Source organism: Saccopteryx leptura, chromosome 1 (assembly GCF_036850995.1).
Source record: "Saccopteryx leptura isolate mSacLep1 chromosome 1, mSacLep1_pri_phased_curated, whole genome shotgun sequence".
Taxonomy (NCBI): Eukaryota; Metazoa; Chordata; class Mammalia; order Chiroptera; family Emballonuridae; genus Saccopteryx; species Saccopteryx leptura.
The window spans coordinates 372,891,889-372,917,353 of record NC_089503.1 but is presented as its reverse complement, the minus strand read 5'-3'; the positions used below and the strand labels follow the sequence as shown (position 1 = coordinate 372,917,353).

At 43.1% G+C, this 25,465-nt stretch overlaps 1 protein-coding gene across 2 annotated transcripts in view; it reads left to right on the top strand.

The window, feature by feature from the left end:
- The first annotated feature begins 535 nt into the window (after nt 1–535).
- Nucleotides 536–25,465, top strand: part of CD2AP (CD2 associated protein) — a 109,064-nt gene continuing 84,134 nt past the window's right edge. Inside the window, exons 1-2 of one of the 2 annotated variants that reach the window (XM_066359244.1) lie at nt 536–908; nt 23,831–23,991. In XM_066359244.1, the coding sequence (XP_066215341.1) occupies nt 905–908; nt 23,831–23,991 (165 nt within the window). In that variant the 5' untranslated portion in view covers nt 536–904. Of the gene's footprint in view, nt 909–22,273; nt 22,321–23,830; nt 23,992–25,465 lie in introns of those variants that run through there. The other variant, XM_066359242.1, reaches the window with a different exon arrangement.

Sequence of the window (25,465 nt, the reverse complement as noted above, 5' to 3'; positions counted from 1 at the left end):
GAACTTAAGGTAAACTGCGGGGTGCCCATAGCAGCTGGGCCTCCAAAGGTGAAAAGCAAGCGGGTCTATTCGGCCGACTCTGTTCGGTCCCCCAGAACCTGCAGCTCTGCAACAACCGTATCGCTGCCTCGGAAAGTGGGGCAACCCAGGTTCCCTTCGCTTATCAGCAAAAACTTTGTATTCATCTGAGGCGACAAACCATACAAAACCTTCCTCCCAGCTGTTCCAAACAAACTTGAGCGCGGAGGGCTAACCACAGTTGCTGCAGCTTCCTCCTGCCTCCGCTCGCCGCACCTGGACGCGGGCGGCGTGCGACCCCCGGCCGTGACGTCATCGCACCTGGCACCAGCCCGAGGGCCCGGTGGAGAGCCGAGCTGGCCCCAGCGGGGCGGGAGGGCCAGGGAGAGCGAGGGGTTCTCGCGAGATTTGCCTCCTCCCGGGCCCGGCTCCCGACACCTTCCCGGCCTCTGCCCGGGTCTCCACCTCAGTGTTTGGCGTCGCGTCCTAGAACCGCAGGCGTAGCAGGAGAGGCGAGGGGCGGGCTCTCGGGCTCGGCCGGCGCTCCGGGTTGGAGGCCGCGCCTAGACGGACGGGCAGGCCCCACCCCCCTGCGGGAGCGACCCAGGGTGGGAAAGCCGCTGTCTGGGCGGGCGTGGGAGGACCCTGCCGCCGCCGCGGCTCTGGCGGAGCCCAGACGCCGGCCGCCGCCGCCTCTTCCTCGCGGGCCGCGCTGACGAGACTGTCGGAGGAGCGCCGCAGGCCGATGGAGGCACCTCCTCGCCCCGTCTGAGCTCAGGAGGGGCGAGAGCGGGGCGCAGGGCCCGCCTCCTGCCGCCAGAGCGGCGGCGCGAGCAGCTGGAGGAGGAGCGGCGGCGCCGGGCTTCTCCCCGCCGGGGCCCCCAGCATGGGTAAGAGACTCGGGGCGCTTCCCGCCGGCCGCCGGCCCTCCGGGCTCGGGAAGGCGGGTCCCCTGCTCGGTCTCCGCCGCGAGGGGCCGGGGCGGGGGGCGGCCCCGCGGACCCCGCGGAGAGTGCAGTCCCGCGCGCCCCTGCCTCCCGTGCCCGCCTTTCCGGCTCCCGGGAAAGGTGAGCGCGTGGGGTGGGGGCGCCGTCCCGCCGCGCGCCCCCCGCCCCGCGCGCCCGGCCCCGGCCTCTCCCCCGTGGGGGAGGGGGGTCGAAAAACTTGACCAAGTCGCACTTTCAACTTCTTTCTCTGCTGCGAGGCTTTGTATAGATTGGCTTTTAGAGAAGTTTTGTGTGGTTTTTTTTTTTCTTAAATGGATGTTAGAAAATGCCAACTTTCCCCCGTGCTAAAACTTGCCAGGGGTGCCTCGAGGACAGGGGAGCTTGATGGAGGATTTCTTTCCTCCGCTTCCACCTAGGCGAGTATGTTGGCATTTAAAGAGCAAATCTCCGAGGACTGGGTTGGGGTTTGATAGGATTTCTGTGTCGAACCCTCTGAGAAGCAGTTTCCTGTTTGCAGTGAGACTTCCTTGCTCGAGGAGGGAAAAGTACAAGGCCTTATATGTTACTCTGTGCTTTTCAAGTTTCGTTGGGACCGAGAGAAAGCCGTCTGTGATGCCGCCCGATTTGAAAGGGAGTTTTGTTGAGCAGTTGTAACAATTCTATTGATAACGAAGTGCCGCTAGGCTCTCCCCCCCCCCCCCCCCCCCCCCGATCCTTTAAAAGTTAAAAGCAGTTTGAAAGAGCTGCCTTTTTTTTTTTTTTAATCAAAGTGTGCCACCTTAAATTTGCGTCACCAGAAGGCATAAGCATGTTGTGTCGGTCATCTGGATTTTGGTTTTGTAGAATAAATAAGGAGATGCTATCACTTCTTGCTGTGAGAGTGGGTACTGCTTCATACCAACAAACTATTAACCGAAATTAGTAATTTATGAAACTACCAAGTTATTTAGAAACAGGACAGATGCAAACTACTGCTGATGTGGCACCTTCTGCCCACACACTGTTTTGTGGGAGATGCTTTAAGCATAGTGTTTGTTCATGGACACTCTATGTTTCCTTAGGCTTTCTACTTGTATGTTCCCCACCTCCCTCTAGCTTTCAGGTAGTTTTGTACACCAAGTGCTTTTGAACTCAAACAGTAAAACTTTTGGTATTTGGAACTTTCTTTCTAATTGATTTGTTGAGCTTACTAGGTAATTGAGGGTTTATTCTTTTAAGCATCAAACTATAAAACCATTTTAATTTGCACTGAATGAAAATCATAGTAAAATCAAATATGTAATTATCTATTGATTGATTGGTTTTAAAAAGAGAGGAAGGCTGAGAGAGAAACATCAATTTCTCATTCCATTTATTTATGCCTTCATTGGTTGATTCTTTTTATTTTTTTTCCATTTTAGAAAGGAGGGAGAGAGAGAGGAGAGAGAGAGAGAGAGAAGGGGGGCAGGAGCAGGAAGCATCAACTCCCATATGTGCCTTGACCAGGCAAGCCCAGGGTTTCGAACCGGCGACCTCAGCATTTCCAGGTCGATGCTTTATCCACTGCGCCACCACAGGTCAGGCATTGGTTGATTCTTGTATGTGCACTGACTGGGAATCGAACCTGCAACATTGGAATATTGGGATGACACTAACCAACAGCTACCTGACCAGCGCTGTACTTCTTTTCTGTCTTGAATAGGATACAGAATACAGTTAAACAACTTGATGACCTAGGGTCATAATTTCTGATCCCTCAGGCATTGTGCTGTCTTGAGTATCTGTTGATTGTATCATATATAGGATTGTTGATAGGATTCCTTTTCCTTTGCATTTTAAAGTTATTTAAATAAGTGCTTTTCTGCTTTGCTGTTGGGGGTGCGTGGCACTGAGATCAGTGTCCCCTCTCACCAACTCTGTTCGCTAATATTTCTACAGGTGTGGTAATCATAGTCATATTTGTACCTCTGGATAAGGGAAACATAAAGTAGACTCTATGGACTGTGTGAGCGCCTCTCTTGATAAAAGTAAATGAGTATCAATACTTGGACATTAGAGTATCTATTTTGATTTTCCACAGGCCTTTTCTTAGTGACTTCTTTGCTATGCTCGGTTACTGGTTGCTGTGTTGTGGTTAGGTGAGTTGCCAAACTGTCTTGGTAAAGTGTGATGGTTGCATACTCTCACCTTGATTACCCAGAATGTGTTTTCAAGGTTGATTTCTTGGGGGCATTTGTAGTTAATTTTTTTTTTAACTGAGAGGAGAGACAGAGGGACAGGCAGGGACAAACAGACAAGAAGGGAGTGAGATGAGGAACATCAGCTTGTTGCTGCACTTGAGGTGTTCATTGGTTGCTTTCTGATGTGTGCCTTGAGGGAGGGGGGTTACGCTTCAGCTGAGCCAGTGACCCCTTGCTCAAGCCAGCGACCATGGGTTCATATCTATGATCCCATGCTCAAGCTGGATGAGGCTGTGCTCAAGCCAGTGACCTCGGGGTTTCAAACCTGGGTCCTTGTCCTCAGCATCCCAGGTTGATGCTCTATCCACTGTGCCACTGCCTGGTCAGGCTGTAGTTATTTTTTGTAAGTTATTTGTCAGATATTTCCATACAAATGTATACTTTAAATTTATTGTTCGTGTAATAATTCATATTAAAATTACTAGAATCATTTAAAGCAGGGGTAGTCAACCTTTTTATACCTACCGCCCACTTTTGTATCTCTGTTAGTAGTAAAATTTTCTAACTGCCCACCGGTTCCACAGTAATGGTGATTTATAAAGTAAGGAAGTAACTTTACTTTATAAAATTTATAAAGCAGAGTTACAGCAAGTTAAAGCATATAATAATAATTACTTACCAAGTACTTTATGTCGGATTTTCACTAAGTTTGGCAGAATAAATCTTTATAAAACAACTTACTATAGTTAAATCTATCTTTTTATTTATACTTTGGTTGCTCTGCTACCACCCACCTTGAAAGCTGGAACTAATCCAAGCTGGACTAGTGGGCGGTAGGGACCAGGTTGACTACCACTGATTTAAAGAGAGTTTCCTCTTATAATAGAAATTTCATTTGCTTGGTTTTGTTATCAGCAGACTTTAGTTCTATGATTTAAGATTACAGCCTAACCTGTTTACATTGTATCTTATCTGGTTTGTCACAAAATGAAAAAAATCTTTAATTGTTTGGGAATAATTTGGTGTCTGAAGTGATGGGTCCTACATTTCGGTGTTCTAGCTAGAGAGTTAGGAGTCCAGGCTCTGGACTGGGACTGCTTTAAGATCACATCCCAGCCCTTCACCTACTGGCTGTTGTGATTAAGTTACTTAACCTCTCTGTTCTTCAGTTTCTTAATCTATAAATGGTATTAAAAATATCAACTTCAAAGGTTATTGGCTACCCCTGCTTTAAATGATTCTAGTAATTTTAATATGAATTATTACATAATAAGGAGGATTGAATGGGCTAATACTTTTAAAGTGCTTAGATAGAGCCAGTGCTGATTATTTTCATTTTCAAAGGATTTTCTTAATTCTTGCACCAACTTGACAAAACCAGTTCTCAATTTTGACTTTGGTTAGAAGCACCATCTTGTATATAAAGGACCAGGTGGTTTTCTGCTAATGCAGAAATCACATTTTATGTATTGTATCTTTACAAATGTAATGTAGGAAGATACTTTCAATATTGGATACACTGTGAGAAAGTCCATTATTGATAGTAGGTTTAGTAGTTTAGGAAAAACTAAGTAGGGTGAGTATAAGTACAGACTTATGTATTTTATGTTAAACTAAAGCCTTGTGTTTAGTTTTTACATCACAAATATATCATAAAGAAGTTTGAGGTATTATGTGTGAAAGGATTTGGAGAGAGCTTTAAGGAGATAGAAAGTCTACTTATTTTTCTTATTTCAAAAGTACAGATCTGCATTTTGAGTGGTATAAGATGGAACGCAAATGGTACAAAGTGTTACTATGTGTGAACTTTTATTTTTGACCGAACCTCTTAATTTTTGTTAATGTTATGAACTTTTGGTTTAAATTATTTTTTATAAGCTTACATATATAACAAGTCCGTATGTTTAAATTATGAGATTGTTTTAATGGACAAAAATATGCAGTTGATTTAGAAATGATATAACACTTACATAATAGAGTGATTTATTACTTTATTGCACTATTTGGAGAAAGTCTTGAGTCATACAAATAAGTAGTAGCAACTGGAAATTGTGTGCTACTGGGTCAATCAAAGGGTTGCAGAATCTTTTTAATTGAATGAAGGCTTTACCTCAGTTAATCTAATTAGAACACGAAGGGGGCAATATTAGGAAAATTTTGTTTCAAAGTTGGGATTTCTAGCAAATCTAATGATCATTTGTATTCTGATTAATTGATGTCCTCAGAGTCAGGTTTTTTCTAAGTAGTTATAATTCCATAAAATCACATTACGGGTGAAAATTCACATTTGTATAATTTTATATTTTCCCACAGAAACTAGCCTAAAGTTTGCCATGTTATCTCTCTAAATGAGAGATTTACAGAATAAAATGTTGTCATATTAATTTAATAAGATCTGAATTTTAAAGCATTTAACATAAATATATAAAACATGAAATGCTTTTGGTTCATTCTATATTGCCAATCAAAAATACCTCCAAAATTTTATTGATGCATAATCCAAATTTGTGACTTTTTTCTCCCTAGCCATAGACTATCCTCCCTATTAACTGTATTTTAAGTGTGATAAATGTTTAATTTTTTAATGTATATGAAGATATGGTGTCTTGTCAAGAGCCTGAAGATAGGCAAGGAAAGAGGTAATGATTTTTGATTTGATGAAAATAGGACAGAATTGCAGATCTGCTTCTTGGGTAGACTGGTGAAGCAAGTTGTGAGAGATTAGAAAGTTTCAGTTGTATTCAGAAAAGAAAAGGGGCAAATAAAACCTAATACAGCCTAACTAGTGTTGGTGCAGTGGAGAGAGCGTCAGCCTGAGACACTGAGGTCGCTAGTGTGAGCGAGAGATCATCCAGCTTGAGTGCAGGCTCACCAGTTTGAGCACAGGGTTGCCGGCTTGAGAGTTGGATTATATAGGCATGATCCCAGGGTCACTGGCTTGAGCTCAGAGGTCACTGGTTTAAAGCCCAAGGTCACTGGCCTGAGCAAGGGTCACTGGATTGGCTGGAGCCCTTTCTCAATCAATGAACAACTAAAAGTGCCACAACCAGAAACTGATGCTTCTCTCCCTTCCTGCCTGTGCCTGCCTGCCTCCCCCCACCCCCTTTCTCTTTCAAAAAAAAAAGAAATACAGGGTGGGACAAAAGTAGATTTACAGTTGTATCCATTTTCTATTACAGTAGTTAATTAATAAGTAATAATACAAGAACAAACTCCGGCCTGGCCTGTGGGCACAGTAGATAGAGCTCTAAACTGGAACACTGAGGTGGTCGGTTTGAAACCCTGGGCTTGCCTGATCAAGGCACGTTTGACAAGCAACCAGTTAACAGCTAGGGTGAAGCAACTGCTTCTCATCACACCCCTTCCTCCGTAAAATCAATAAGTAAAATCTTTTTTTTTTTAAGTTTTTATTTTTATTTAGTGAGAAGAGGGGAGGCAGAGACAGACTCCCACATGCGCCCTGACCTGGATCCACCTGGCAAGCCCACTAGGGGGTGATGCTCTGCCCATCTGGGGCCCTTGTTCTGTTGCAACCAGAGCCATTTTTTTAATAGTGCCTGAGGTGGAGGCCATGGAGCCATCCTCAGTGCCTGGAGCCAACTCACTTCAATCAAGCCATGGCTGCAGGGGGGGGGGGGGGGGAGAGAGAGAGAGAGAGAGAAAGAGAGAAAAAGAGAAGAGAAAGAAAAGTGAGAGGAGGAGGGGTGAAGAAGCAGATAGGTGTTTCTCCTTTGTGCCCTGACTGGGAATTGAACCAGGACATCCACATACCGGGCCGTTGCTCTACCACTGAGCAAACTGGCCAGGGCAATAAATAAAATCTTTAAAAAAAAAAAGAGAATAAACTCTGTTTTACAAGTAGGTTTACTGTTGTGAGTGCATGAAATGTTTCTTTTATTATTATTTATTAATCATTATTTTTCTTTTTAATGTTTATTTTATTGATCTTAGAGGGAGGGAAGGGGGGAGAGAGAGATAGGAATGTCAGTCCATTCTTGTATGTGTCCCGACCAGGAGCTGGACTGGCAGCTTCTGTACCTCTGGCCAACCCTCTACGACCGGGCTCTCCTGCCAGGGCTAATCATATTTTTTTTTTCCATTTGAACAACTCTAAACCTACTTTTGCCCCACCCTTTATATTATTGAAATTTAGGTCAATTGGGTAATCATTTTTTGTTTTAAAGACTTTATTCATTTTAGAGAGAGGAGAGAGAGAGAAGAGGAGGAGAAGCAGGAAGCATCGACTCCCATATGTGCTTGACCAGGCAAGCCCAGGGTTTTGAACTGGTGATCTCAGTGTTCCAGGTCAACACTTTATCCACTGCGCCACCACAGGCCAGGCCTAAATTGGGTAATCTTTATTGAGCTATGACTTGCTTAGTTGTAGGATTTGATATCCCGTTAATAGGCAGATTGACCTCAAGCAGGACGTATGTCTTTGTCAGGGGGGGAGAGGCCAGAAAATGGGTCTGGGAAATCTGGATGGGTGTTCATCCTTATTTAGCTACAGTCAGCCTGTCAGCATGAGGGCTGTTTGTAGTCAAAGGCAGTGGTGTATGGATGGAGCCGGCCACCTTGGTGTGGGAGTGGGATGTGTGGTGGTTGGTAGCAGGCACTGGGTAGCAGTTCAGATTGGCATCTTGGGGAAGTGAGGAGGAACATGGGTTTGGCAGTAGGCCTTGAAGACCTAGCCACAAGGAAGCAAAACCAGAGAGGGTCCAGATTTCTCATGGAGATAAAAGGTCGATATTTGCTTCCAGGATGAGCTTGGTTATTGGAATTGTTTAAGATGAGACAAACAGTAAAACTGACAAGATGCTGGACTCCTAAGCTATATAGATCTGATCTTGGGACTACATTAGTTGTCTACATTAGTAGTTGGATCTATAAATGTGGTATAAATGGCCCTGGATAAGTGGGATGAAATGAGATCCTCTTATCTAAATGTTCTCGAGGATATTCCCTGGTCACAGTTTAGTCCTCCCTTTGTTTTATTCGGTCCTAGGTATTTAATGTCTGCTTTTCTTTGCTGCTTTTTTTCACCTGAGTCATGTCCTTTCAGACTCAGTGCAAAACATAAAGTTTCAGTATACCCTTCAGTTTCGGAAACAAGCACAATCCTTAACAGTGTTAAGTGTTCATAATTGCCAACATAATAAACACACAAAGAAGGCATAAGAAACTTGAAAGTACTGCTATTTGTTGGTCCGTTGGTTTCACTGAGGTAGTGTTAGGTAGGTATTAGAAAAATCTCTCTCTCTCTCTCTCTCTCTGTAGAATGGACTTGTCTTTTTAGTCCTCCCTCACACTTGCCCATCTCGTTCCTCGCAGCTGTGTTTTGGGTTTGTGTTAGGTACATGGATGTTCAGCTAGTTGAGAGCCCTCTGTTACCACCAGTAAGTAGATAGAAGTCCCTTCACTATCTTACTCTGGCTTTTCTGACCTGAAACTGTGCTATATGCGATACTTTTCATATTTCAGTCATAACCTTGGCTTTTTGCCCAAGTGAGGAAGGCACTTTCCTCTGGGCTCCTAAATGCTTCTTTGAGCTAAATTTGACATGGCCTCTGTTTTGTTTTGGTTTGGATTTTGTTTGTTAGGTTCTGAAAGTCTCAGGTGTCTGGATGTTCTACTCTTTTATGGTTTTCATCCAGCCAGAAACATACCAGTTGTTTGTACTTAAAGGAGCTTTTACTCTAAGAAGAAACACTCCTTTTAAAAAATTCATTATTCTAAATTGTTATCTAGCCTAAGTTGTTGATCCAGTGTCAGGTATGGCAGCATCATTGACTCATTCTTTCCTAGAACCTACTTATGTCGTATCAGTCCTTTCTAGTGCGTCCAGCAGACTTACATTTCACAATCTTTCAAATTTTATATACTTTGATAAGCTTGCCATCATGATCCCATTCTGTTTCTCAGATTTGTAAGAGAGATAACTAGCATGGGAGCCTAAATTCTAGTGTCTGTTTTAGTGCTGTTTTATCTTCAGGTCTATTTATGTTCAGGCATCTAATCACCAGGAGTTTCTAGTAGAAAAATAATAGAGTATGGTAACAGTAACGAACAGTTACCACCAACATTAAAAGAAATGTTTTAACAAATCATTAAGGAAAGGAGCATTAGATGAGAGATTAATCAAGAATTTGCATTATTGTGAACAATGTGATTAATACCATGCTAACAAGAAGTAGGGGGTTGGGCATATTAGAATCATCTGGATTTTTAAAAAATTTCCACAACCCCTGGAAATTGTGATGTAAATGTTCCTGCCTCTCTTTTCCTTCAGTGGTTGATGAGTGTCATGAATATGATGGGATGGTTTATAGTGCTGCGATAGGATTAAAACTTAATTGAAATCCAAACAAAAGAGGAAATATGTGGTACATTGAAAGAATATATAATATGTTAAGTCAGATATGCAGGAGAAGCATAAGGAAGATCAGGATATACCGTATTTTCCATGTATAAGATGCACCTTTTTCTGAAAATTTTGGGGTCTAAAAACTGGGTGCATCTTATACAGTGGTTGTAGATTTTTTTACTTGCATTTAAGAAGTGTGGCATTTCAAATGCCATAGATAGAACTGAGGACGAGGCAATATATGAGACAGTGATTCGTTATCAGACACAGATGACAATCTAATGCAGGGCTCGGGAACCTATGGCTCGTGAGCCAGATGTGGCTCTTTTGATGGCTGCACCTGGCTCGCAGACAAATCTTTAATTAAAAAATAATAATGTTAAAAATATAAAACATTCTCATGTATTACAATCCATTCATTTCCTACCGCTCCTGTTCATGGTTGCGGGTGGCTGGAGCCAATCACAGCTGTCCTCTGGGACAACACCAAATTTTTATTGGATAATGCGTAATGTACACAGGTCGTTGTATGGCTCTCACAGGATTACATTTTAAAATATGTGGCATTCATGGCTTTCTCAGCCAGAAAGGTTCCTGACCCCTGGTCTAATGTATGGGAGTTTTTCTTTTTTTTTCTTTTTTTTTTCTTTTTTTGTATTTTTCTGAAGCTGGAAATGGGGAGAGACAGGCAGACAGACTCCCGCATGCGCCCAACAGGGATCCACCTGGCACGCCCACCAGGGGCGATGCTCTGCCCACCAGGGGGCGATGCTCTGCCCCTCCGGGGCGTCGCTCTGCCGAGACCAGAGCCACTCTAGCTCCTGGGGCAGAGGCCAAGGAGCCATCCCCAGCGCCCGGGCCATCTTTGCTCCAATGGAGCCCTGGCTGTGGGAGGGGAAGAGAGAGACAGAGAGGAAGGGGGGGGTGTGGAGAAGCAAATGGGCGCTTCTCCTATGTGCCCTGGCCGGGAATCGAACCCAGGTCCCCCGCACGCCAGGCTGACGCTCTACCGCTGAGCCAACCGGCCAGGGCCTGTATGGGAGTTTTGACAGTGATGAGGAGTTGTATGAATTTTATGATGAATAAAACTTGAGTTCAATAACTTTTTTTTTTTTTTTTTTTTTTTTTAATTTTTCTGAAGCTGGAAACAGGGAGAGACAGTCAGACAGACTCCCGCATGCGCCCGACCGGGATCCACCCGGCACGCCCACCATGGGGCGGCGCTCTGCCCACCAGGGGGCGATGCTCTGCCCATCCTGGGCGTCGCCATATTGCGACCAGAGCCACTCTAGCGCCTGGGGCAGAGGCCGAGGAGCCATCCCCAGCGCCCGGGCCATCTTTGCTCCAATGGAGCCTTGGCTGCGGGAGGGGAAGAGAGAGACAGAGAGGAAAGCGCGGCGGAGGGGTGGAGAAGCAAATGGGCGCTTCTCCTGTGTGCCCTGGCCGGGAATCGAACCCGGGTCCTCCGCACGCTAGGCCGACGCTCTACCGCTGAGCCAACCGGCCAGGGCCAAGTTCAATAACTTTTTGTAACACATTTTCTTTTTCAAATTTTGGGCCCCCAAATTAAGGTGCGTCTTATACATGGGCACGTCTTATACATGGGGAAATACGGTCAATTCCTACATTAGAAAGGAAATAGGATTTGTTCACCTCTCCTTAGTTTGACCAGTCACATAGTGAGTACTTGGTGGTAACCAAGATATTTTTTTTCCTACTCCTGGCACTGAGTCTTTAGAGTGAAGCATGCCTTTAGTTGAACTAATGTCTTTAAGATCCTTTTATTTTAAATATTTAAACTCTTTTAACCTTTTTAGTATCTATGTTTTAGTGTCCTAGTACTGAGGAGGCTAGAAATTTACTGCACCTAACATTTAGACTAACTATTCTAACAGTGTCACTCTTTCTGTCTGACTCCTTGGAGCTTTAAACCCCTTTAGTAGAGAATCAGTGATCTGGGATATCAAGCATCTTGTCCGTGGTCTGCTGATTGCCCTCTCCATGTACATTACATTGATGTTACATGCTTCTAGTAAATAAAGTGAAAATCATCTGTGTTGAAAGATGAGACATTTCTATACGTTTAGTCTAACAGTTTATCTTGTTAAACAAATTTAGGCATAAGAATTAATTTGCTTTAAAAAGTTTGTCTTACCTGACCAGGTGGTGGTGCAGTGGATAGAGCATTGGTCTGGGACCCTGAGGACCCAGATTCAAAACCCTGAAGTCGCTGGCTTGAGTGTGGGCTCATCCACTTGAGCACGGGGTTGCTGGCTTGAACGTGGGATCATAAATGTGACCCAAAGCTTGTTGGCTTGAGCAAGGGGTCACTGATTCGGCTGGAGTCCCTCCTACACCACCCCCATCAAGGCATGTATGAGAAAACAATCAGTGAACTGAGATGCTATAACTATGAGTTGATGCTTCCCATCTCTCTCCCTTATTGTTTGTCCCTGTCTGTTCCTCCCTCCTTCCCTACCTCTCTACCCCCCATTCACTTAAAAAAAAAGTTTGTCTTAACTTAAACAATGTTTGTTGAACTGTAAAATTATACTATCTTCAGGGGGTGCTGTGAAGCAAATATACTATGTTCTTAGAAACATACTGAGTTGATAAATTACATGCCAATAAATTTACTATTATCTATGTTAAAAATAAAAAGAAACAGGTGAAATTAACTTTAATATATTGGACATTTTGGGTTAAAGGAACTTATTTCAACCTATATGCAATATAAAATATTAATAAGATAGTTTGCATATTCTGTTTTTGAAATCTGGCATATTTTATGTTTATATAACATCTCAGGCTATCTGCTATTCAGGTGCTTAGACTCTGGCTGCTGGTTACCAGTTGGACAGTGCAGTCTTAGAATATAAGTCTTACAGATTTGTTGTGAGTCTAATGAGAGTATGTGTGAAATGATTTTTAAAATATGCAATTTTAAATTGTTATAAGAAATTGCACTATTAGCGTTTTTTAATGATAAATCACTTTTGTCTTTATGTGTTTAATTCTGTATTAGATATTTGATTAGTGATGATTTTTTTCTTTTTTAAGCAAGAAAGAGAGAGAGTGACAGACAGACAGGAAGGGAGAGAGATGAGAAGCATCAATTCTTCGTTGTGTCTCCTTAGTTGTTCATTGACTGCTTTCTCATATGTGCCTTGATCTCATGAGGGGCTCTAGCCAAACCAGTGACCCTTTGCTCAAGCCAGCGACCTTGGGCTTCAAGCCAGTCACCTTTGGGAGCAAGCCAATGACTCTGGGATCATGTCTACGATCCTGCACTCAAGCCGGATAAGCCCGCTCTCAAGCCAGTGACCTTAGGGTTTTGAACCTGGAACCTCAGTGTCCCAGGTTGACGCTCTATCCACTGTGCCAACTCTGGTCAGGCTGACATTTCTATTTCTTTTTGATCAGCCATAAGCCATATCCCACACTGATTTTCTTCCCCCAAGAAAATAATTATAATTTTTTTTTTTTTTTTTTTTTACAGAGACAGAGAGTCAGAGTGAGGAATAGACAGGGACAGACAGACAGGAATGGAGAGATGAGAAGCATCAATCATTAGATTTTCGTTGCGCATTGCGACACCTTAGTTGTTCATTGATTGCTTTCTCATATGTGCCTTGACTGTGGGCCTTCAGCAGACTGAGTAACCCCTTGCTTGAGCCAGCAACCTTGGGTCTAAGCTGGTGAATTTTTGCCCAAACCAGATGAGCCCACACTCAAGCTGGCAATGTCGGGGTCTCGAACCTGGGTCTTCCACATCCCAGTCCGATGCTCTATCCACTGCGCCACTGCCTGGTCAGGCGAAAATAATTATAATTTTATCACATTAATAAATATTTTGTTTTAAATTTGACATGTTTCTTTAGGTCTTTATGTATCAATCAGTTAAGATAGAAGCACTTAAACTAAAAAGGTGGACCAGACCCTTGCACTCCAGTTGTCTAATCATTGCTGAGGAGATTGCAGTGTAACATTGTAATAGGTGTTAATATGTAGAGAATATTAGGTAGTACTGTTTACAGAATAGTTTTAAGTATTTTATAGACATTATCTCATTTAATTCAGCAAATTATACATGTTGGGTAGTGTTATTTTTCTTATTTCACAGGATAGGAAACAAGCACAGAAGTAGTAAGTAATTAGTTTTCAATCCTGTTTCAGTATTTGTACTTTTAACCACTATAAAATGTGGGACAAATTCCTAACTCTTCCTCGGAGAGGTGTTGTTTGGATTACAGATAATAGGCTGGCCTTCTCTCTCTCTCTCTCTCTCTCTCTCTCTCTCTTTCCTTCATCCTTCCCCTCCCCTTTCTCCTCCCCCTCCCCTCCCCTCCCTTCTCCTCCCTTCCTCTCCCCTCCCTCCTTTCCCCTCCCCATTTCTTTCTGTGAGAAGATGAAGGATAGAGAGACAGACTGCCTCATGTACCCCTACTGAAATCTACCCAGGAACCCCCATCTGGGGCCACTGCTAAAATCAACTGAACTGTCCTCAGCACCTGGGACCAACACTCAAACTATCAATAATTAAGCCTCTGACTGTGAGAGGGGGAGAGGAAAAGGAAGAGAAGCAGATGGTTGCTTCTCATGTGTGCCCTGACCAGGGATCAAACCCAGGACCTCTGCACACTTGGTTGACGCTCTATCCACTGAGTCAACCTGCCAGGGCCAAGATGTTCTTTTATAATTTTTTTTTTTTTTTTTTGCACTTCAGTTTGGGAAACTTCTGTTGACCTATCTTCAAGCTTACTGATACTATCCTTGTCAGTGTCTAGTCTGCTGATTGACCTACTAGTGGCATCCTTTATTTCTGTTAGTGTTTTTGATTTCTGGTATTTCTACTCGGTTTTTTCTTAGAGTTTTCATCTGCTTACTTTACCCACTGTTCTTGCATGTTGTTGTTTTTTTACATTACCATTCATAACATATTAATCATAGTTACTTTAAATTTCCTGCATGATTCCAAAATATGTATTATACTTGAGTTCAGCTCTGATACTTGCTTTGTCTTTCCTCTTTCTTGCCTTTTAAAAGCATGATTGTAATTTTATTGTTGAAAGTTGGGCAGTGATGTATTAGGTATTAGGTAAGAGGAGCTGAGGTAAATATATATGTCTTTAATATAAGGTTTTATATTAATCTGGCTAGAAGTTATACTTTAATATTAGCTTGAGCCATAGATGCCAAAAGCTTCAAGTTCCTTTGGTGTCCTTGTTTTTGTCTGTCTTGCTGTATTTAGGTTTCTCTAAGAACTCTTTCTTGGATAGTGTCTGCATTGTGCAGCTCTTTTAGCAGTGACTAAGTCTTGTCAAATCGGAGCCCTGTTGCTGTGGTAGTAAGATGTAGGGGAGAGGAAGCATCCTATCATGTTAGAATTAAATCTCAAACTTTTAGTGGACCTGTGTCCTGGGATTGTAACCATTACAAGTCTTTCTTAGTCTCCCCACTCCCCTCCTTTACAAGACGGAATGGTAAGGAGGAGCTGGAACCTGAGAAATGCCTTTTCCACAGATGGGATAGGTCCCCGATAACTTCTCCTCTGTTCTCCTCCACGGAGAGTAGGTTTTTGTTATGGAGAATGCTTGGTTTGGGGTTATTTCACAGTGATTCCTTTTCCCTTCTCTCTTGCCAGAACTACAAAGACATCTTTTTTTTTGTGGTGACAGAGACAGAGAGAGTCAGAGAGAGGGACAGATAGGGACAGATAGGAAGGGAGAGAGATGAGAAACATCAGTTCTTCGTTGCAGCTCCTTAGTTGTTCATTGATTGCTTTCTTATGTGTGCCTTGACGGGGGGGGGGGGGGGGGGGGAGGGGAGCTACAGCAGACCGAGTGATCCCTTGCTGGAGCCAGCGACCTTGAGCTCAAGCTGGTGACCTCAGGGTCTGGAATCTGGGTCCTCCACATCCCAGTCCGATGCTCTATCCACTGCTCCACCGCCTGGTCAGGCTACAAAGACAACTTTATGGGCCCTTCACTGTGATAAACTGATGGGGTTCCTGGAACTTAAACCCACAAAACTGTGGGGCCCTCCTAAGAGTACAGTCCCCCAGAAGTTTCCCACTTTGACGATATTCCACACTCAGCCTCCAGGAAATCATTAAAATTACCATTTAAGTGTGGTGCATTGACTTTTTGTCCCTAAAATGGTAATGATCAAGTTCTTATCCTTGGTAAGTATGAGTGTGATGTTATTTGAAAAAAAAGAGCCTTTGAGGATGTAACTAAGGATCTGAACATGGTGGTGTGGCAGGGGTGTTAGACTGGTGGAGTCAGATCAGAACTTTGTTTAGCAGCCTCTGAACTTGAGTTCTGGCTAGGAAAGGATTCAGAGCCAAGACTCAAAATCTAAGAGAAAGTTTAGAAAGTCACAGAGGTGGAAGAACTGGGCTTTAGGAAACAAGTTACAGATGCAGGAGAAAGGGTCCTTGGAGCTTAGCAGAAAGGAAGAACTGTGAGGGGAGGGGAAAAGCGTGGGCATGCTCCTTGTAGGGAGAGCACACGTGTTCCTTTGTCCTAAAGGATCTTAAGGGTGGATAGTTTAGGGGCGCTCCCAGGTGAGGATCTCAAAAGAATATTCACCAGCTCTTCAGGTGTGTCCATTGATTGGTTGTGGTCTCCACTGGTTGGTCCTTAATTAATGTAGCTGGTGGTGAGGTCAGCCGTGGAGTCACTTGTCTGGTTTTTCTGCTTTTCTGGGCCTGGAGCTGAAACACAACTGAGGCGTGGCCTATAGTTCTTATTTTGGTGACCTTCTGTACCTCACCCATCATCCTTGCTCTGCTCACGTCAGTCTAAGCGCCTACCACAATATCATGGATCCTAGGTTTGGGATCGGCCATGAATCTAATGGCTGGTGTCCTTATTAAGAGTGAGGAGAGGTAGATCTGAGACAGGTATTTAAGGGGAAGGCATGTACAGATAGAGGCTGGAGGTTGGTATTATGTAAGCCAAGGAATTCCAGAGATTGCTGGCAGGTCCCAGAAGCCGAGATAGAGGTGTGGAGCAATTTTTCTGTAGAGTCTTCAGAAAGATCCAGCTGTATACCTTGGCTTTGTGCTCTGGCCTCCAGAGCTATAACTGTAAGAAAACAATGTTGTGTTTTCACTCACCTAGTTTGTGTTAGGTTGTTATGACAGCCCTGGAAAACTGATAACGTTCCTCCCAGTTACTGTCTTCTGTGGTTTCTAGTGGAGGTGATCTTGTGACTCTCTGAATATGCCTGTCTCTCTATATCTTCTTAAATTTTTAAAATTTTAGATTTTATTTATTGATTATAGAGAGAATGTCTATATAAAGAGAAAGGTGGGGTTGGGGTTGAGGGAGTGAGAAGCATCAACTCCTAGTTGCTTCTTGTATATGCCTTGACCAGGCAAGCCCTGGGCTTCGAACTGGCGACCTCAGTATTCTAGGTCAACACCATTCACTGCGCCACCACAGGTCATGCTCTCCATAACTTGAAGTGATGGGTCCAAGGAAAGTCATTGATTTTCAGTTTGTTTAGCTTTTTACATGTTGGAACTGAAACTATTGTGGTTTTTTTGTTTAGCATTATTATTATTATTATTATTATTATTATTATGTGTGTGTGACCGAGACAGAGAGGGACAGATAGGAACAGCAGATTGGAAGGGAGAGAGATGAGAAGCATCAATTCTTCATTGAGGCACCTTAGTTGTTCATTGATTGCTTTCTCATATGTGCCTTGATGGGGGTGGGGGGGGCTACAGCAAACAGTGACCCCTTGTTCAAACTGGTGACCTCAGTGTTTCAAACCTAGGTCCTCTGCATCCCAGTCTGATGCTCTATCCATTGCACCACTGCCTGGTCAGGCTGTTTAGCATTATTATACTCAGTTATTTTAGTGATAACCACATTCTTTATTTATTTAAGTGAGAGGAGGGGAGATTGTGAGACAGACTCTCTCGTGCACCTTGAAGGGGAGCCACCTGCAACCCCTTCTAAGACTGATACTGGAACCAACCAAGCTATTTTTAGCACCCGAGGCTGACTAGCTCAGACCAACAGAGCTACCCTCAAGTGCCTGGGGCCAACACTTGAACCAGTTGAGCCACTGGCTGTGGGAGTGGAAGAGGGAGGGAAGGGAGAGAATGAGGGGATGAGAAGCAGATGGTCACTTCTCCTGTGTGGCTTGACCAGGAATCAAACCTGGGACATCCACACGCTGGGCTGACACTCTATCACTAAGCCAACTTGCCAGGGCCTTTTCTTATTTTTTAGCAAGAGTAGTGAGAAAGAAAGAAAGGGACAGACAGATAGGAAGGAAGAGAGATGAGAAGCATCAACTTGTTGCGGCATTTTAGTTCGGTGATTGCTTTCTCATATGGCTTTGACTAGGGGCGGAGGGGTGGGGGGCTCCAGCTGAGCCAGTGATCCCTTGCTTAATCAAGTGACCTTTGGGCTCAAGCCCAAAGTGACCATGAAATCATGTCTGTGATCCCATGCTCAAGCCAGTGAGCCCACACTTAAACCGGTGACCTTGAGGTTTCCAACCTGAGTCCTCAGTGTCCCAGTCCCACCGCTTGGTCAGGCTGTCTTTCGTTTTAAAATGAAGGCTAGAAATGATTCAGCTTAGTAAAGAAGGCATTTTGAAAGCCAGGGTACGCCGAAAGGTAATCCTCTTGTGCTAGTTTGCCACGTTATGAATGCAAAGGAAGAGTTCTTGAAGGAAATTAAAATTGCTACTCAAGTGAACACACAAATGATAAAAAAAGCGAAAACAACCTTACTGATGTAATGGACAAAGTTTTAGTGATCTGGATAAAAGACCAAACCAGCCATAACATTCTTTCAAGTGGAAGCCTAACTCAGAACCAGTCCCTAGCTCTCCAGTTCCCTGAAGGCTGAGAGAGGTGAGGGAGCTGCAGAAGAGAAGTTGGATGCCAGTAGTGGGTCATGAAGTTTAAGGGAAGAAGCCATCTTTCATAACAAAGGAGCAAGGAGAAGCAGCAAGTGCAGATGCAGAAGCTTTAGCAAATTATCCAGAGATCTAGCTAAGGTAATTAATGAAGATTGGGTATATAAACAACAGATTTTTCCATGTACATGAAGGAACTTTGTATTGGAACAAGATGCCATCTAGGTTTTTAATAGAGAGAAGTCAGGGCCTATGACTCTTGTTAGGAGCTAAAGCAGCAGGTGACTTTAAGCTGAAGTCATTGGTCATTTACTATTATAAAAATTCTAGGGCCCTCAGCCCTGGCCGGCTGGCTCAGTGGTAGAGTGTCCGCCAGGCGCGTGTAAGTCCCGGGTTCAATTTCCAGGCAGGGCACACGGGAGAAGCACACATCTGTTTCTCTACCCTTCCCCCTCTCCCTTCTCTCTATCTCTCTCTTCCCCTCCCACAGCCAAGGCTCCACTGGAGCAAAGTTGACCCCGGCGCTAAGAATGGCTCCATGGCCTCTGCCTTTGGTGCTAGAATGGCTCCCATTGCATTGGAGCAATGCCCCAGAGGGGCTGAGCATCGCCCCCTGGTGGGCATGCCGGGTGGATCCCAGTCAGGTGCATGCGGGAGTCTGGCTCCCCGTCCCACACACCGCTTCTCACTTCCGAAAAATACCAAAAAATAAATAAATAAAAATTCTAGGGCCCTTAAGAATTATGCTAACTCTGCCTGTGCTCTATAAAAGGAACAATGAAACCTGGATGACATATCTGTTTACAACATGGTTTACTGAATATTTTCAGCCCATTATTGAGACATACTGCTCAGAAAAAAATTTCTTTTAAATTACTACTGCTCATTCACAATGCACCTTGTTACCCAAGACTTCTGATGGAGATGTACAATGAGATTAATGTACTTGCAGACATAAAAACACATGTTCATCTAGTAGGTAGCCCATGGGTCAAGGAGTAATTAAAAAAAATCTTTTTCCCCATTGATGGAGTGGGGGAGGGGAGAGAGAGAGAGAGAGAGAGAGGGAGGGAGAGAGAAGCATCAACTTGTTCCACTTAGTTGTGTACTCATTGATTGCTTTTAATAGGTGCTTTGACCAGGGATTAAACCCGCAGCCTCTGGCATGCCAGGTTGACACTTTATCCACTGAACCACCTGGCTAGGGCTGTCAAGGAGTAATTTTGACTTTCAAGTCTTAATTAATACTTAAGGAGTACCTTTTGTAAGGCTATATATAGCTGCCATGGATAGTGATTGTTCTGATGGAGCTGGGCAAAGTAAGTTGGAACCTTCTGGAAATAATTCATTTTAGATATCATTAGAAACATTCTTAATTCATGGGAAGAAGTAAAAATATCAGCATTAACAGGAGTTTGGAAGAAGTTAACTGCAACCAACATCGGTGACTTTGGTTCAAATTTTTAAAACTTTGAAATAATCTTGTAGAAATGTTAGAAGTACAACACAAAGAAGTTTTTTCCTGACTGATAAGTTTTTTTTCTGAATATTTTAGTACGTATTTTCTACAAACCAGGACCTTTTCCTACTAACCATAGAATTTAAGAAATTAACATTTATTTATCTATGTATGGCTCATGGTTTCTGACTTTATTCAGTGGAGTATATTGTTACTGTCATTACTTATTTTGATGCTCAAAGTTTTCCTGATATGGCCAGTAGGAGCCTTCTTAATATTACTTCTCTGTTCTTTGGCATCACCTCATCTTTTCTTGGGACCTTCTTTGCTTTCTGGCACAACTCTTATGTCCCATGCTTATTTTGTACTTTTCCTGTCTTAGCCATAGAATTGCCCATATTCTCAAGGATTTCTGGTCCCTTTTAGTAAAAAGGTGATTAGGAACTCTGTGTTGATAAGATTTGGAGGTTTTTGTTTGTTTGTTTTTGAGACTTAGAGTTTTATTTTAGTAGGTGGGGAGCTGCCCATGGCTCTGCAGACCTTTAAGTTTTGGAAATCAATAGTTACTTCTTTAAAAAACCAGCACTCATCCTTAGTAGATATACTGGTTTCCCCAAACTATGTGTGTGTGTTTAAGTGTAGCCCTTTAGTTTTTTGCCTTAGCAGAAAAGTGCCTGCTTACTTACTATTATTGTCTTCGAGCTTTTGTGGTTGATTAGTGTCAGCTCTTCCATATGAAGATTAATTTCCCTATTTTCAGTTCTATATTTCCCATGAGCTGTCCATTTCTGAATTTCTAGCCTTTCTGGAGTTCTGCAGAGCAGGTTGGTATCTCATTTATACTTAAGTTCTCTGAGCTTCCTATCCTGGCTTTATTAATTATAGATCTGTTTTCACAAATTAAAAAAAAATACCTAGCTGGCTTCTTCCTAAGGTTGGGATGTTTCCAGCTGCAGATAGAAATACTGACTAAAATACACATAAATGTTAAGCTAAAGCTACTTCAACAGCAAAGTATTGTAATTCTGGGGTTGGTTAATTTAGCGAAAATCCAGCTTACTTTCATCTTTCTTTTTTTTTTTTTTTTAAGTGAGAGGAGGGTGATAGTGAGATAGATTCCTGCATGTACCTCGACTGGGATCCACCCAGCAACCCCTGACTGGGGCTGATGCTTTAATCAACTAAGCTATTTTTAGCACCTGATGCTAATGCTGGGACCAACTGAGCTATCTATCCTCAGCACCGGGGCTGATGTTTGAACCAATTGAGCCACTGGCTGCAGGAGGGGGAGAGGGAGAGAAGGGGAAAGGGAAGGGGCAAAAAGCAGATGGTTGCTTCTCCTGTGTGCCCTGACCAGAAATCTGACCCAGGGCATCCATGTTTCAGACCAACACTTTATCCACTGAGCCAACTGGCCAGGGCCCACTTTCATGTTTCTTTTCTTTCATCCTAATCATACCTGTTCATTATCTTGTCTCAAATAGTTATAGCAGTTTTGGGCATTACGTTCTCACTGAAGAACATCCAAAGTCTGCAGGAGGACATTCCTTCTTTATGTTTCATATTTAAGGTGAAATAAAACCTTTCCAAAACTCTTGCTCACATCTTTTTTTGTGTGTGTGTGTGTGTATTTTTCTGAAGTTGGAAACGGGGAGGAGTCAGACAGACTGCCGCATGCGCCCAACCGGGATCCACCCGGCATGCCCACCAGGGGGCAATGCTCTGCCCACCAGGGGGCGATGCTCTGTTGCAACCAGAGCCATTCTAGCACCTGAGGCAGAGGCCACAGAGCCATCCTCAGTGCCCGGGCCAACTTTGCTCCAGTGGAGCCTTGGCTGCGGGAGGGGGAGAGAGAGACAGAGAGGAAGGAGAGGGGGAGAGGTGGAGAAGCAGATGGGCGCTTCTCCTGTGTGCCCTGGCCGGGAATCAAACCCGGGACTCCCGCATGCCAGGCCAACGCTCTACCACTGAGCCAACCGGCCAGGACCTCTTGCTCACATCTTATTGGTCAGAATCCATCCATCACATGCATATTTGAAAACCCATCAGAGAATGTGTGTGTGTGTGTGTATGTGTAACTATTACAAATCAGCTATCTTTAGACCTTTGCCTCTTTGACCAGCAACATTAGGTGTCCTGGGATCTACTTAATTACAGTCTGCATTTAAACAAGATCCTCTAAGTCAACAAGATGACTTCTGCAAGAAAATAAGAAGACTTGATTATACATTAGTATTTGAGAAGTACTGGTCTTGACTAGTCAAGAATCGACCCCCTAGGACTGAGAGAAGTCTCACTTATAAAAGTACAGGGTCTCCCAATACTTGAACAGTTAGGTTCAGTGAGAAGGGAAGGCGGGGATTCGGTTTGGGAATGGCTATTCGTTTGGCAGCCGACCATGTGCCCATTCCCTTTCCCTTTTTTTGTTGTAGGTTTTGCATGTATACGATCTTATTTTTATGGGAGGAAGAAAGATGAATGGAGGTATGGCTAGTCTGCTGAGTAGGAAATCAGTTACTGCTTTTTTTTATTGAGACCTATAAAATATTAATGGTATGCATAAATCATGTTCTTTAATCTAAAAGCTTAAAAGGAGGTAAAAAATGGATCCTTATTAACCTTCATTAGGGTACTCATTTTATATCGTTCTGTAACAATATTGCCACAACTTAGCAGTTTGCGTGTCAGGGTGGCACTCTAACCAGCTGAGCTATCCGGCCAGGGCAAACTTAGCAGTTTAAACAATGTACAGTTGTGCCTTGGCCAGTGTCATAGTGGATAGATTGTCGTCCCAGAGTGCCAAGGTCACAGGTTTGATCCCATGGTCGCCAGTTTGATCCCGGGTCACAGGTTTGAGCCCTGGTCAGGGCACATCTGAAAAGCATTCAGTGGATGCACAACTGAGTTGATGCTTCTTTCTGTCTCTCGTTTCTACCTGTTTCTTCTCTCTCAAAATGTCCATGTATTATCTCAGTGATTTTGTGATTCAGCAGTCAAGGTGTTGGTTAGGTTTGGGCTTTCCACTGGCGGCACTCAGTTCCCTGCGGGCTGTTGGAATGTGGACCTCAGTGTTTTTCTGGCTTTCAGCTGTAGACCTCCCTCAGGTGCTTGCACCTGGCCCTCTCCACGGGCCAGCTCACAGCACAGCAGCTTGCATCTCCAAAGCCAGCAAATGAGTTCCCCAGGAACCTGGACATTATACTCTTAGGTCGTCACATTCAGTACATCATGTTTGTCATATTCTGTTGGTTAGAAGTCAGGTAGTGTTCACATTCAAGAAGAGGGAATTACACAAGGACATGACTGTCAAAGGATGGGAACATGGGAAACAACTTAGAATTTGTCTTTCCTAAACACAAAATGTATGTGAGTATAAGAGCAACTGATGACATGAATTATATACATTGTATTGAGCCTTCTACTTAAAAGTTGTACTATGCTTTATACCAGGGGTCCCCAAACTACGGCCCGCGGGCCACATGCGGCCCCCTGAGGCCATTTATCCAGCCCCCGCTGCACTTCCGGAAGGGCACCTCTTTCATTGGTGGTCAAGGAAAGGAGCACATTGACCATCTCATTAGCCAAAAGCAGGCCCATAGTTCCCATTAAAATACTGGTCAGTTTCTTGATTTAAATTTACTTGTTTTTTATTTTAAATATTGTGTTTGTTCCCGTTTTGTTTTTTTACTTTAAAATAAGATATGTGCAGTGTGCATAGGGATTTGTTCATAGTTTTTTTTTTATAGTCCGGCCCTCCAATGGTCTGAGGGACAGTGAACTGGCCCCCTGTGTAAAAAGTTTGGGGACCCCTGCTTTATACTAAGATAATCAAGAAATTTGCTGATGTAGCCAAATATTTTAAATCATTGAGGTAAGCCTTGATGATCTGTTTGTAATATTAATTGTTGTTAAACAGGCTCCTTAGATTAGTAATATGGTTAATAGTATCTTATGAGTTAAGTTTTAGACATTAATTTACTTTTTTCATTTTTAGTTGACTATATTGTGGAGTTTGACTATGATGCTGTACATGATGATGAGTTAACTATTCGAGTTGGGGAGATCATCAGGAATGTGAGGAAACTACAGGAGGAAGGATGGCTAGAAGGAGAACTCAATGGAAAAAGGGGAATGTTTCCTGATAATTTTGTTAGGGTAAGTATTTTCAGTTAAATTTTTAACTGTTGCTTAATAAGATTTAATCTTTAACATTATAACTTAATGAATGTTATACATATATATATGTAACTAATATGTTTTAAAAGAATTTTCACTTTGCAGAATTTTAAAAACTAGAGATCCAAGTATCTTCATGATAGATGTCCTTGTTTCTTGGTGTCCTGGTAGATAACAACACTGTGTGTCTGTATGTATCTGTATGTGTCTACCTGTCTATCTTTTTAATAAATAAGTAATAGTGTGCATGTGGGTAGCACTTCATAATTTACAAGAAGTTTTGCTATGAAATTCTTATTTGAGCCTGACCTATGGTGGCGCAGTGGATAAAGCGTTGACCTGCAATGCTGAGGTTGCTGGTTAGAAACCCCAGGCTTGCCTGGTCAAGGCACATATGGGAGTTGATGCTTCCTGCTCCTCCCCCCTTCTCTCTCTCTCTCTCTCTCTCTCTCTCTCTCTCTCTCTCCTCATTAAAATAAATAAAGAAATTCTTATTTGAGCCTTCAAAAGTCTTGTGAAGCCTGACCTGGTGGTGGCGCAGTGGATAAAGCGTCGGACTGGGATGCGGAAGGACCCAGGTTCGAGACCCCGAGGTCACCAGCTTGAGTGCGGACTCATCTGGTTTGAGCGAGGCTCACCAGTTTGAACCCAAGGTCGCTGGCTCCAGCAAGGGGTTGCTCGGTCTGCTGAAGGCCCGCGGTCAAGGCACATGTGAGAAAGCAATCAATGAACAACTAAGGTGTTGCAATGCGCAATGAAAAACTGATGATTGATGCTTCTCATCTCTCTCCGTTCCTGTCTGTCTGTCCCTGTCTCTCCCTCTCTCTGACTCACTCTCTGTCTCTGTAAAAAATAAATAAATAAAATTAAAAAAAAAAAGTCTTGTGAAGTAAGTCAGGCAGATGATAGCTCCAGTATAAATATGGTGGCATAGACTGAGAGGTTAAGTGATTTTTAAAATTTTATTTTATTTATTTTTTTGTTTACAATGTTTATTTTTAGGTAATGCAAAATTTAGGTACAGGGAAATGCATACAAAGTGGGTATTTTTACTATTAAAAATTTACATACAGAATTCAGTTTTTTAGGCTTACATATCTATGAGTTTTAACATACGCATATAAGCATCTTGTGAACCACCTCCGTAAACAGGATACAGAATAATTCCTACATCTTCTAGTCAGACCCATAGCTAATAATACACAGAATCTGCACTATAATCCAGGACTGCATTCTTATAACAAAGTAAGCTAGAGAAAACAATGTTACTACTAAATCATAAGGAAGAGAACATACTTTTATAGTACTTATTGAAAAAAATGTGTGTTTAAGTGGACCTGCACTGTTCAAGTTCTATTCAAATGCGTGTCGTTCAGGGGTCAATGAATATTGAAGTAAGAGAACACTGGCTTTATGCAGTTCCAATTGTATGCTGGTATATAGTTCAACACTA